This window comes from Sciurus carolinensis, chromosome 13 (genome assembly GCF_902686445.1).
Source record: "Sciurus carolinensis chromosome 13, mSciCar1.2, whole genome shotgun sequence".
Taxonomy (NCBI): domain Eukaryota; kingdom Metazoa; phylum Chordata; class Mammalia; order Rodentia; family Sciuridae; genus Sciurus; species Sciurus carolinensis.
In genome coordinates, this window is record NC_062225.1 from 532,809 (window position 1) to 546,936 (window position 14,128).

General features: G+C 56.4%; 1 protein-coding gene across 5 annotated transcripts in view; it reads left to right on the forward strand.

Moving 5' to 3' along the window:
* The first annotated feature begins 11,419 nt into the window (after window positions 1-11,419).
* The window catches only part of Reep1 (receptor accessory protein 1), a 95,988-nt gene continuing 93,279 nt past the window's right edge, over window positions 11,420-14,128 (forward strand). For 3 of the 5 annotated variants that reach the window (XM_047522817.1, XM_047522820.1, XM_047522819.1), the window contains exon 1: window positions 11,420-11,596. In XM_047522817.1, coding sequence (XP_047378773.1) covers window positions 11,565-11,596 — 32 coding nt within the window. In that variant the 5' untranslated portion in view covers window positions 11,420-11,564. Of the gene's footprint in view, window positions 11,597-11,955; window positions 12,081-14,128 lie in introns of those variants that run through there. The other 2 variants (XM_047522821.1, XM_047522818.1) reach the window with 2 other exon arrangements.

Consider the following 14,128-nt stretch of genomic DNA (forward strand, 5'->3'; position numbering starts at 1 on the left):
GATGAGAGAAGCATCCTCCTGGCCCTGAGCATGGCCAGGATAAGGCCCAGGTGGACGCTGCGTGCCGTGTGACCTGGGACAGGGTCATGGTGGCAAGCAGTCCCTGGAGCCTCTCACTGAGCCCTCGGCAGTCTCAGGAAGTAGGAAGGGCACAGGCCATCCGTCTTCACAGCTGGAACAGAAACCTGAAGCTCGGGGAGGTTGCGCCTGGCTGATCTTAGGAAGCCTGGCCCGGAGGGGCCAGGGTAGGGCCCGCCTGGGACCCCAGGCAGGCCTCGCTGCACAGTCTTCTCCGAGACCTTGTTTGTGGCGGCAGCGTCCAGGCCTGCCCCTGCCCCACCTGCCTGCTTCCTGCGGGTGCTGTGACGGCCGAGCCACGTGTGCGTCCGGCTGTGACAGAGGGGCCGGCTTCTCCTGCAGCAGGCCTTTGTTAGATCAGAGGTGGTGAGTGATGACACACGTCCGTCCCCTCGTCCCCTGGATTCCAGGTCATGCTGAGACTCCTACCTCGTCCTCACTCTTTCCCACTTTACATCTTCCGTCCTGACTGCCTCCCTGTGGACGTAAACCTGCAGCACCGGAGGAGACAGGAGACTCCCAGAAGCAACTGGTCAGCTCCCACAGCGGCATGAGGTCAAATCTTGTAACAGAGAACATACAGAGAGGGTGGGTGGGTGGGTGGCTGGGTGGGTGGACCGACGGATGGACAGACAGAGAGAGAGAACGACCCTCTAGTGGCCTTTCTTCTCTGGTTGATACATTCTATGTACTTCTACTGACTACATGTCCCTCTGTCCCCGCTCAGAGGAAAAGGATGTCAAATTTAGTCTTTCTCATTCTTATTTTTGTTCTGTGTGTTTGTCCATGAAGAACACACAATACTGATTCCTGGATCCTCATTTACTTTAATGATCAATTAAACAATGGCCCAAGCCCCTGCTTCCTTGACTATGATTCCCAGCTCATTCTAGCCCCACAGAGTATCTTCTGAAGTAGTCTCAGGGGTCCCAGAGGAAGTCCTCACATGAACCCACATACCCTTCTGTCCACTAAGGTTCACTGCAGCATAGCAGCACCTTCCTGTCTTGTTCCTAAGATGAGGAGAGCGTTACCACAGCCACTACCAGTGGTGCCCTCAAAGATCACAAGCATTGTGCCAAAGAAGTCACCTCTCTAGCTCCTGGCTCACTTGACCCTGTGCCCAAGTCAATTTGGGTCCCACCTGCAGAGATTGAGGAAGCCCTTTCCTCTGTCCCCAATACCACACATCTTTACCTCAGTCCCAAAGCAGCCCAGCTGGTGGTGCCCAGGGTCCCCACGCAGTCCCTCACTGAATAGGCCCTTCCACTTGTTCCCACGAGCCCCAGGCTTGTGAGCAACACGCCTCCGTCCACCAAACCCCACCCCACCCCATCAGCACGCAGGAGGCAACCTCTCAGGCAGAGACCCTTCTCCGACCGACCGTCCACTGCCAGACGCCACCTGCACACACTCACACCTTATTAAAGAGAACCAGAGAGACGGACGGAGGGGAGGCTGGAGTCCCCAGCTGCAGGGGCTCTTCCCAGCGGGCTCCTCAGGCTGGGTCCACGTGACAGCAATGCCCACCTCTTCCCCAGGAACGACGTGCGCACAGGCTCTCCACCTGGAGGGAAGGACAGTCGTCCTGGTCATCTTGGTCAAGTCGCAGTTGTGTTCCCACCAGGGTCCCCTGTGAAGTGAGGTGCTGGGTGAACCCAACCGGACCCCGCCCTGAGTGGGCGGCCAGAGCTTGGGCTCCAGCCCCAGGCTTCTTCCGACTCTCGGGCGATGGCTCACTCCTTCACCCCACGCGGGTGCCTTCCCTGAGAATTCCAGACCCGCCCCCACAGCTGCCCCCATTGCTCAGAGGCCGGGCCTGCCTTCCCACCACCGGCTCCTGGACCCCAGCTCTGCTTCCTGCTCTTGGGTTCTTGCGGCTCCTCTGGGCTCTGGGCAGGGCGGTGCCTCTCTGAGTCTAACTGGCCCCCAGCCTGACGGTATGGACCCCTCGGTCCATGCTGGTCTGGTGGTCTTGAGGACTTGGACCACCTCATTCAACGGCCTCACCCAGTACCCGTTTGATAGGAGGTGGCCCTGACAGCTGGACCATCCCTCACCGACGTCTCTCAGCAGTGGCCTGGCCAGGGACACACATTTATTTCTCAGGACTCTTCCTTGCAAGCACTAGAGGCTCACCCTGTGCCCAAAGGAGGGATGTGCTGGGGACACTTAGGTAACACAGGAAAGGCAGCAAGGTCACCAGCCAGAGTTGGGAACCGAGGAGAACTCTGCCATCATCCCTCCCTTCTCTCCTGTCTGCGTGTCGACTTAAATTCCTCCGATCCTGGTGATCTTCCACACGAGTAGGACAGGGAGAGCAACAGCCTCGGAGTCAGACCTTCCCCTCTGAGCGGGATTCTTACAGTTCCCGGCTGCAACTGGGAAACTCCCGGGGACGGGATCTGGTGGACTTGCCTGAGTCAGATACCCACCAGCCATGGCCAGAGACGCGTCAACAGCCAGACTGGACCACTCCGGCCCCCCCTCGGACATCCAGTTGAGCCCTTGAGCCCCACCCTCAGACATCTAGGCTTGACCTCTGCCCTTAAACACTTGGGTCCTTCCCCCCGAGTCAGGCAACCACGCTATGCAATACATACCTCATTGTGATGACCACTGACCGTGGCAGGGACCACTGACCATGGCTTAAATAGCAGACGGAATAAAGAAGTGTCCCATTCCTGTCTGCCTGAGAGTCGGCCTCCTGGTGTCCAGGCTTCTGCACACGGCCCTGAGCAGCGGGAATGGGGTTGGTGGCCTCTGGCATTGCCCACGCAGACCCTTCCGTCGACCTCTGTTCTGCTCCACCGTTTCATCTCCACCACTTCCCCTAACACAGGAGGGGAAGTCTGCAGTGTGTTTGGGTGGTAGGGGTCCCTCTGTCTCCTGGCTGCTCGGTACAACCCGCTCTCCAACCTGCTGGGCAGACTCCAAAGCTCCCGCTCACCCAGATCCAAGAGCAGGGGCCGTGCAGCCGGCCCGCACGAGGCTGCTCCCAGGCCGCCTTGCTGGGTGGCTCCTGCTCTCCTGGCTCAGAGCCAGGCGCCACCCTGTGGAAGGCGCACTGAAAACGTCAGTCTCCTGGCTCAGCTGGGTCTGGAGAGGCCCTGTGGCCTCAGGGGACCAGAGGCCAGTGCAGCTGGGAGGGTCCTGAGGCGCCTCAACAGGAGGCAAGATGTGGGTCAGGTGACGTTCAGAGGTACCCCGGCCAGGGCCAGGGTGCAAGGATTAGTTTGTTCCTCCTTTCCTGCCCACACACTTGAGGTGCCCCAGTTGTCAGTGCCCATGTGTGGGTTTTCTAGGTGTTAGAGACCCAGCGAGCACCTGAGACATGGTCTGAAGCCTGTCTGTCTCAGGCCAACTCGGGCACCACGGGCTTTTCACTGTCCTCCTCCCCTCCTCCTCCTCCTCCTCCCTTACTCCTCCTCTCCCTCCTCCTCCTTCTCCCCTCCTCTTCCTTCCTCTTCTCTCCCTCCTCCTCCCCTCTCATCCTCCTCCTTCCCTCTCCTCCTCCTCCTCCCTCTTCTCTCCTCCTCTTGCCCCTCCTCCTTGGCAGGTGGCATGATGTTATTTCAAGGAAGTCCAGAGCTATGGGATGGGGAAGTTGGTAGGAGCTAAAATTCCCCAAAGAAGAAATCCACATGGCCAATCAGCAGAGAGAGACCTCCACCAAACACAATGGGTAATGCAAATGAAATATAATAAAATATGTGGGTGAGTGTTGAGGTTTTGTGAGGACTGACACTTGTGGGGGTCCTCCAAGCTGTAACCTCAACATTAAATATGAATGTGAACATTTTCGGGAATGAGAACAGAAATCACAACAAATGACACATTTTAAAAAGCTGAAAACTACTACCAATGTCACTAATGCCAATAAAAATAGCACAGTAGTTCTGTCTAATAGTCCTTTAACACACGTCCCCTACACTTTCTGGTTTTGTGTGTTTTCATCCTATCTTCCTTTGACAGGAATCTTGTATTGCCATTTGCCTGTGGAGATGGGACTATAATGCAGCATTGCATCCTAGTGTGTTGGCATTTCTCGTTACTTAGAGTTGGAGTCATGACGCACGTGACTCCACAGGTGGATTAGCTGTCCCTTTTTCATTGTAGTTTTGTTTTGCACCCACGACCTTACAGAAGCTAGGCTCTACCACAGCCCACCTCCGCCCTGACCTGCTCTTTGTAATTCACTACGGGTCTGTATTTCATACACTCAGGAATGCTATATATTCCATATCATGCCCATCAAGAAAGCAAAGAGAAGCTACAGTGTATTTGCAATGGCCTGCACTACATTTGGAATATGTTCCTGAAAGAGGAGAACCGTTCTGATCAGGCACTGATGAGAAGCAACCTCCACCCAGACTGTCCAGGTCTGACCGCTGGGAGAACAGTCACCCAGGAGACTCGGGCTCTTAGATTTCAATCCTGCTTTCTCTTCCACTTTCCCATCAGTTCAGGGACAAGGCTGCGGGACACGATCATGTCAGGATGCCGTCTTTAGCTCTGCAGCTTTGTGTCATGAAGCTGGGTGAGTCTGGCCCCTCTGGCCACTCAGATGACGGTCAGCACAGTGAGAAGTGTGTCGCAGAGTTTAAACAACAGCTTAGTTGCAAATTTTAATTAAAATGTTCTACTTTTGCACATGTCACGTACACATATAATCACGTGACCATACAGCGGGGGTCTCAGCCAGGGCCTTAACTAAGCACCTAAAGCTTTACCTTCATCTCTGAGTGTACCTGGACCTTACGCTGAGTTTCTGTGTTGATGTTCATGTTCAAGGCAAAGGTCCGTTTGCCATCAAAATTCTTCATTTGGCCCTGAGTGGACCAACACAGTCAGTTCTTCCAACAGAGTGGATCAGATCTCTTCATATTTTTGTGCATTTCCAGTTGGAACATTGAAAGCCCTTAGGATCGTGTTGTACAAAGAATGCGAACACGTGAGCCCTAGGGCCACACGCAGGGCGGCCACTCAGGAAGCGGGTGCCCCACACATCAGCACAGGGTACCTTCCCACCAGGCCATGATCCCGCCGCTGTTTCCCAGCCCCACTCCCCCCCAGGGTACCCGGAGTTAAATTCCAGGGGATTATTCATCGTATGGTGAGACCCACACCACTATGCGAAGTACATTCAATTTTCAAAAATTGAGGCAACATTTTTAAAAACTTTTTTGTGAATATTATTTAGCATTAGACATCAAAAACCCTAAAAAATAAAAAAAGTGCACACCCCCAAACATTCAGTTTCTGGGAGTTTATCCTGACAAAATCATCATATACTAAAATAAATAGCTACTGATATGTTCATTGCTAGGTTATTTTTATTTATTTTTTATTTTTTTGTGGTGCTGGGGATTGAACCCAAGGCCTCGTGCTTGTGAGGCGAGCACTCTACCAACTGAGCTATCTCCCCAGCCCTAGGTTATTTTTTAATTGGTAGAATTTGGAAATAGAGTCAGATGTGTGGTACATACCTATAATCCCAGTGATTTGGGAGGCTAAGGAAGGAGGACTGGAAGTTCAAGGCCTCAGCAATTTAGTGAGACTGTGTCTCAAAATGGGGTTGTGGCTCAGAGGCAAAATGACCCCTGAGTTCAACCTCCTATACCTCTCCCAGGGTGAGAAAAAAGAAACAGAAAGAAGAAGGAAAGAGGTTAAAAATAAGGATGAGGACGTAGCTCAGAGAGAGATGCTTGCCTAGCATCTGCAAGGCCTTGGGTTCAACCCCCAGTGCCACCAAAATCAAGTAAAACACATAAAAAATGGAGCTGCCCCCAGGTCTACTGGTAGGACCCGATTAACTGAATCCCAACAGAGTCAGGAACTAAACAACACACGGATCGAGATGGCAACGTAAAGGATTGTGCGAGGTCTGCTACAGGAGAAAAAGCAAATGCTCCTGAGGACATGAACGAAAATCCGAGTGAATGACAACAGGGAACCCGCGCTTGGATAGAAGGATGAAGCCCGGCTGCCGCCAGTTCTCAGTCACTCTACAGATTCAGCTCCATTCCGACTGAAAGTAGCAATCAGAATGTTCTGAAGTGACGTGACTCCAAAGCCTTCCAAAAGTACAGCCGGCAAGAGTCACCAAAAAGGCTGGGAAGTGAAGCACCACACCCACTAAGCGGCAAGACGCGTTCCTACGCACACCGTGCCAACGCGCCAGGAGCTCCTGAGAGGAGGTTCAGAAGGGAGCCCAGGCACAGAGGCTGAAGTTAGGAGCAGAGTGCAGGCCAGGGGCCTTCAGACCAGGGAGAGGCGGCCTCAGGACAGCCAGCTGACGTCTACACTAAAACAGATCCCAAGGGCATGAAAACAGAACCACAAAAGCAGGAAACTTGAGGGGATTTAAGAACATCTAAAACCTAAAAAAAAAAAAAGAAAAGAAAAATCGTGCGACTTTAGGGTGGGAAAGGCCCGTGCAGAACACCCCCTTGTAATCCCTATAATCATGCAAATACAACCACAGGGAGTTCCGACAGGAAGAGATGCCACAGACGGTCTGAAGAGGGAGACGACAAGCTGAGACGTCCCAGAGCCCCTGACGGACAAGCAGCTCGCTCTCCGTGTTCAAGCGTCACCCGTAAGTCAAGGGGGGCCAGACCAACGAGAACGGGTACCCACAGTCACAGAGCGTGGCGTCGCATCGTGACGAGGTTCTGCAGAGGCAGACCCTGTACCACCACCTTCTCCGCTGCCAGTGTGAGGATGGGCAGGGTTGGCACAGCCCCACCACGGCCCGGACGCAGGGCCTCCTCAGCCAGAGAGTCCCTCGCGCCCTTCTCCGTGGATCCGTCCCCTCCCCTGACGCCTGGGACCACAGACGCCCTCCTGGCCACGGCGGCCATGTCGCTCTAGTGTCACAAGGTGGGGTCCCGAGGGAGACGCTCACGGAGGCCCTTGAGCTCGCTCATCTATGGCCACTCCTCCCAGACGCTTGTTCCTTCCCCTGCTGTCTGGCGTCGCTTGGAGGGGGACGGGAGAGGAGGCCCCAGGGACTGAAGTGGAGCACCTTACCGTCCAGACGAGGGTGACCGTCAGAAGGAGCCCCTCTACTAGTACGACTCTAATGCTCTAATAAAGGCACACGAAGAAGTCACTTGTACCTGTAGAGACCCGCCAGGGGACTTTTCGGAAGTCGTCGTACCACTGTGCATGCCCGCCCTGGTGCTTCTGCTGTCGCCATGCGTGCCTGAGCTGGAGGAGCCCCGTGGTCTGGAAGGCTGAGTTCATTCCCTGGCCCGAGTTTTCCAGGGTCAAGGACAACGCAGAGGCCCCGTGGGCAGATTCTGAGAGCAACAGTTGCACTGAGAGACAGAGAGAGACAGAGAGAGGGAGAGACAAAAAGAGAGAAAGAGAGAGAGAGAGAGCGCTGCTTTGGAGGTTTCGTCCATGGGGATTGGCCTGCCGCTTGGGGGCCTGTACGGAGGCCGCACTTCAGGGTAGAGCAAGTGGCAAGACAAGGCCCTCACACGAGGCAGGACGCAAAACAGGGGAGCAAGGGCTGGCTCCTGCTGTCCCCCCGGGCAGCCCCCGTGGCCCTAGGAGCCCCAGACCCTCCCTCAGGCTCGACACCACTCTGGGAACAAGCCTCTTAACACAGGGGCCTGCAGGGGACAGTCTGGACCCGCAGCAGCGGCTGAGCTCCAGCTTCTCCCGCTCCTGCCAGAACCTAGGGCAGACTTCTGACTTCTCCCCTGTGTGCAGAGACGCCTTGGGGTCCCCGATTCCATTGCCCTAATGGCGGATGAGGCCAAGCACCTCTCCACGCACTTTTTGTGTTGCCGTCTGTATTTTCCCCGGCGAAACGCCTGTTCAAGCGTGACAGGATCTAAGGACCTGGTCTTCTTTCTCGGTCGGGTCTGGGTCTCTCTGGGTCGACTGATTTTGACTGCTGGACTCACCATCTCTGCCAGGCTGATGAGTCTGGCTGTGTGCTACGCGTTGGCTTAGCCCATCTTTCCGCTGTCATGACAGGACACCACAGACTGGCTCCCTTGTTTGAAAAGAAAAAGCGTTTCTCGGAGCTCTGGAAGTTGGGCAGCCCAAGGCTGAGGGGCCACATCTGGGGCAGGGCTTCCTGTGGCGTGGTAACAGCAAGGGCATCGCCTGCTTAGAGCAAGGGGACGGGCCAGAGGAAGCAGAGGGAGCCAGGTTCCTGTGGCTGACCCTCCTGGCTGCCCCGCCTCCCAAAGCAGCGACATGCAGGTAAATTTCCACATGCCTTCCAGAGGGGCCACTCAAGCCAGAGCAGAGCTGTGATGTTATTGTGGGTGCTCAGTTTTTAAGGTGTTAGAATTATCCACCCCCCAGCTCCCACCGCTGCTGCCCAAGCACATTTAAGTTGCTTAGGATCAGGTTGAGCCTTTTGAGGCTGCTTGATTTCAAATTTTAAGGCAGGTCAATGTCTCGTTTAGGACTAATTTAACCTCACAAGTAAGAAGTCCTGAGACTCTGTGAGACACTTTGTGTGTAAGAGGTCTCTCTGTTTCGGCTGGTGTGAAGATGACCAGCCCTGTGTGGGCTCCAAGAGCTTTGTGGCCTCCTGGAATTTCACTGTGCGCCTGCTCAGGACGGAATCAGTTCCCCTAAAGACGCTGCCCTCTGAGGTCCCTTCCTGCTGGCACTCCATCCCGCAGGCTCTACCACCTTAGTTTCCCTGAGCCCTGGATTATTATTATTATTTAACTATATTTTTAGTTGTAGATGGACACATTACCTTTATTTTACTTACTTTTATGTGGTGCTGAGGATTGAACGCAGTGCCTCACGTGTGCAAGGCAAGCACTCTACCCCTGAGCCACAACCCTGACCCTCTGAGCCCTGGCTTCTGCCTCCCCGATTCTGTGGTTGCTGGGCTCTGGGTTCTCCACCTGCTTTGGGATAGAGAGTGGGACATTATAAGACTCCTTATTTATTTTTCCCTGGTTTTCTAGTTGTTTACAATAGAAGGGCATTTCCTGTGGCAATTAATGCTTCATGGATGAAAACAGAAGTTTTAGTCCTGTTTTCCATTTGGCCCAGTTTGTCTGGTAACCCCACCCCCATGAGCCAATCAGGTAGGACAGAGTCACAATTCCTAAGGTTGGAATGTGGGAGAATCAGTTCCCAGTAAAAAACGAAGAGCTCTTTCAGAAGTGGGAAGGGCGGGCGTGGGGGTGGCAGAAACAGAAGAGATGCCTGGTTAACAGGAGTCCACACGAAAAGGATCTCAGCGTGAAGCAAGACACAGGGCTGGAGGAGCCCCGTGGTCTGGAAGGCTGAGTTCATTCCCTGGACCGAGTTTTCCAGGGTCAAGGACAACGCAGAGGCCCCGCGTGCAGATTCTAAGAGCAACAGTTGCACTGAGAGACAGAGAGAGACAGAGAGAGGGAGAGACAGAGAGAGAGAGAGAGAGAGAAACAGAGAGAGAGAGAGAGAGAGAGAGAGAGCGAGCTGCAAGAAGCATCACGCTGTCCTCCTCCCCCTGCCCCTGCCCGTCAGCCCTGGGCTGTGGAACGAGCCCTCTCCCACCTCTTGAGAGAGATCTGGGGCTGGTCCACCCTTCCAGACGTCCACACCTTTTAACCCCATGAAGAGTTTTATTTTGCTAATTGAAATGTTTAGTTCTGTGCAACAGTCAGACCTAATTCCATGTGAAGCCGAGTGCTCGGGAAGGAAGCTGCAAGGGTCCATCTGCGTCTTCTGTCTTCCCCAGGCCCTCTTGAACCTCAGGCCCCATCCCGGGACGGCTGCGAGCACCTTCTGACCTCTCCAGGGAGTGGAGGGAGGGCCTGGGGTGGTCTCAGGAGGTCCCCGGGCTGCCTGCTCTCGGGGCCTGGCTTTGCTGCTCTCTCTGCTCAGTCACCGTCCAGAACTTTTACTGCAGGGCCTTGTTTTAACTCCATCACCTCGAGTGAGGTATGGTGAGGCCAGACGCACACCAAGAGGGAGAAACAAGTGTTATGGTGTTGTTCTCCTCCCAGATCCCTGGGGAGGCCACAGCGCGTGCCAGGTCACAGACCGAGGGAGAAAGGGAGGCGTCTGGCAAACAGCACACTTGTGGTTTGGGAGGGCAAGAAAGCGGAGGAGCGGCAGGGCTCAGGACCCGCTAAGTGAGGACTCCAGGGGCTCTGGCAGGGCTGCCTCCTGCGTCTGGTCCTTGACCCTAGGGCGTCCAGGGTGGCTGCACAGTGGCCTGAAGCGTGAGAGCCTGATAAGAAGGGAACTAACCAGCCTCCAGCCAGGACCTTGAAATGGAGTCAAGCAGCATTAAAACCCCACGTCCGGGTGTGCTGTGGCCCCTGGAGACCCCTTGCCGCGGAGGACGCCAGGGTGTGCGAGGTCTGCCTCCCGCCTTGCTCTGGCATGTGCGCAGACACACCTTCCACCACACTGGAGGGCTCTTTCCGGCCTTCTCTGCCGAGGTCTGAGGACACCTCGCTCTTCCGGAAGCCCGCTTGGGCAGAATTCCTTTAGAGAAGGCTCACACGAGGTCTCTCCTGTGCCTGTCACATCTGCCGCTGGTTCATACATGGCATGAGCATCAGCAAAAGAGAACAGGCCCCGAGAGGACCAGAGAGGTCCCAGGCTGCAGGAGGGTGGGAAGCACGGCCAAGCTGAGGGTGAGGACAAAGCTCGCCTGTGTACCAGAGGTCCATGCAGGCCCACCACGGGGTGAGCTCCAGGCTCCCGACTGGAGGGCAAAATCGAAGGGGCACCACGAAATTCAGTGGTCAAGATAAATACTATTTAATGCGATATTCTTAAAGTACATTAAAATGTTTATATTGGGTATAAAATTTCCCTTTTGCCTGAGCCGCACGGCCAGGTGGGGCTCCCGCAGCAGCAACCTCCAGCTCTCCAGCCCTTCAGCGGAGGCTTGAAGAGACTAAGGCCAGCGGTGAGGCCTGGGGAGCTCGGTCGCGGGAGGACCATGCGCCCGCGGCGAACAGAGCTAGAGGGACAACTGGGGACCCATCGTGGCGATGAGGGTGTGGGCAGCGCCCGGATGGTGTAGGGACTCTGGAATCGACCAGGGAGACCCAAGCCTAGGGTTGTTCCTTGGCCTGTGGGGGCGGATGGAGCGGCCGGGTCTGGGTACCGGCAGCCGGTCCCTCCCGAGGCTGCGCATTATCCGCTGGGGATGACAGAACCCCATCACGACAGGTGCGGATGGACTCCCGAGGACCCTGTCCGCGACACCGAGGGCTGGTGCCGGGGCGCGAGGACCCGCCGGACTCCGCGGGGGCCGGGGCGACGGGGCGGGGCGGGGCCGCGGCGCTACCCGCGCGCCGCCCAATCGCCGCGGGCCCGGAGCCCCGGGGGCTGGGGCGCCGCCGGACGTGCCGCGGCTGCGCCGACTGCGCCAGCGCCGGGCGGGCAGGGCGCGCTCAGTCTGGCGGCGGCGGCCGTGCGCGCACTGACGTGCCGAGCGCCGCTCCGCCCGCACCGAGCCGCGCCGCCACCGGGCCGCGCCGCCGCCCGCCATGGTGTCGTGGATCATCTCCAGGCTGGTGGTGTAAGTGCCTTCGCCCCCGCCGCCCGGCCGCGCGCCCCCGCAGCGCCGGCCCGCCGCGCTATTAATACCCGGCGCCGCTAAATTTAGCAGGTGGGGAAGCTGCCCGGGCGCCTGCGGCCGGCGGGGTCGCCGGGCCGGGGCGCGGGGCTCCGGGCTGCGCCTCGCCGCGCCCCGGCCGCTTTGTTCCCGGCGGACAGATTGGCAGAGGCCCCGAGGGGCGCGCCGCGGTGACACGCGTCCCCGCGGGGACAGATGCTGGGGTCGCTGGGCGCCCGCCGGCGCCACGCTTTTGTCGGGTGGAAAGGACCGACGAAGCCAGAGGGGCGCTGCCCGGAGGGTCCGCGCGGAGACTGGGGAGACGGAGACGGAGGCGGGGCCCTCCAGGTCGAAAAATCCTCCTTTTTAGGTTTCTCAGATCGACAGCGGCGAAGGCAGGCGGGACACAGGAGGACGCTATGGATGGGGTAGACACCTGCGTCCCCAGGTCTGATTTCCACGCAGGGGGTTGGGAGCCGGGGCAGGCATCTTCAGGAATGCTCGGGAAATTTCCAGGTGACAGACAGCCCCCAGGGCGGTGGCAATGACACCTCGAGCAGGAGAGGAGCAGGAGAGCAGAGTCATCTGGGGCGAGGCCCGTGAAGTCCTTGGGGATGGGCGGGGGACGTTTTTATCCTAACCTTCCCGCCTGGGGCAGGACAGATGTGCCTGCCACCTGCTCAGGGGAGCCAGGGCTGGCATGGGTCTGGGGTGGCCTGAGGGGAACCGGCCTGGGCCTTTTCTTTGTCTGAGCAAGAGGGGACCGCAGGATTGTGCCTCATCACTCCCAGGGTTCGACATATTCCTCTTCCCTTTCTTCCCTGATTTCCAGAGCAGCAGAAGCCCTTCCCAGCATTGTCTCCCAGCACCCTGCTGCTGCCTGCCAAAGCTGGTGCCCTGGCCCTGCCCCTGGTCAGTCCAGGAAGGCCCCTCCACAGCTGTCGCCAACGGTTAGGGCTTGGGCTGTTCCTTGAGAGGGCATGTTAAATATTTAGAAGATTACTGCGGGCAGAGCGAGCATGAATAACCCAGGAAAGCACCCCAGCGCCACGCCTCAGGCCGGACCAAAGCCCTTCTTGCCTTCAGGGTGCACTGTGATCTTTGCTTTTACCAGTGGCTTCGGGAGGGAAGGGTGGGGCCGGAGAGGATAGTGGGACTGACTGGTGCTCTCTATAGGTCCACTGGGCTGGGGTGAGGCTGGTCCAGGGACACATGATCACCTCAGTTTTATTAACACACCCTGCCCCCAAAGGGGGCAGTTGAGCAGAGTGAAAAGCAGAAGCAAGGATTTGGGAAGGCGTCTCAATGACTTTCTAAAACAATTACACTCTGCAGAACCGGACTTCAGAGAATTTGAATGACCCTGAGTACTGCCCCTCGGGTCAACATGCAGCCTGTAGCCCAGGGGAGAGTTGGAAGGATTTGGGTTGTTGGTCCCACGGTCAACTCCAAAAGGTCAAGACGGATATCACCTATCCCCCAGGCCCGATTCACCATTTAAGCCCAACATGAAGTACGAATTTTTAGCATCCCTTTTAACAAGCAGTAACACCTGTCTTACCTGAGTAATGCCTGTTTGTTGCAGGGTAATTAGAAAATACAGATGAGTAGACTGGAGGTCATGCACAATGGCACCACAGAGATAACTAATAATAATTTTGGGAGGCATATTCTTTAAGAAGTTTGCCCTTATGCATATATGCCCACGTGTTAACTTTACAGTTCAAGGGAATGGGTGATTAACCCAGTGCTCTGTATACCTAGAGGAATCTTAGGCAGGGGACGGATATTGTGTTTGTACTGAGAAAACCCTTGGCTCAAATCCCATTTCTGCCTCTTGCCTGTGGTCCGGGGTCACAGCCTGGATCACGACAGAGCTCAGTTCACAAGCAGATTAACCTCATGTTGCAGTGATTTCAGTGACACATGATGTGTGGATTCCCAGCAGCCCGGTCAATGGTGACCTGAGTCAATGGTGACTCCTCCTGTCCTCCTGAGTACACCACCAGAGGGTGGAAGAACTCTGGAAGGGGCTCTTCCCACTGGACTCCCTGAGACATGGTGGCCCTAGTATGTGGGCTCTGGGCTCCAAGCCCTGGTTTAACTGCTAATGGAACCACTGGTCTAGTCCGCCCAGCTTCTCTGTCAGGCTGGCACGGGAAGGAATGTCCCTTGCTCAGAGACAGCTGAGCAGGTGAGGAGCACAGGCTCCATGCCCCCTCCACTTGGAGCCCGTGGTGGGTGGGCGTGCTGAACTGCACTCTCTCCAGCTCCTGGGCCCCTGGCAGGAGGGCAACCTGTGATTTTGTCTCTAGATCCCATTTCCTGTAAGCAGTCTTTTCAAGGTTGTGTGAACCTTTGTCACATCAAAGAACATTAAGGAAGCCCCATCCCTGTTCTGAGGATGGAGAGGGAGGGCCTTCCTGCCTTTGTGGTCCTAGGCATCCCCCCAGGGCAGACAGCCGCACTGGCCGAGTGTCGGAGGGCAGCAGTTGT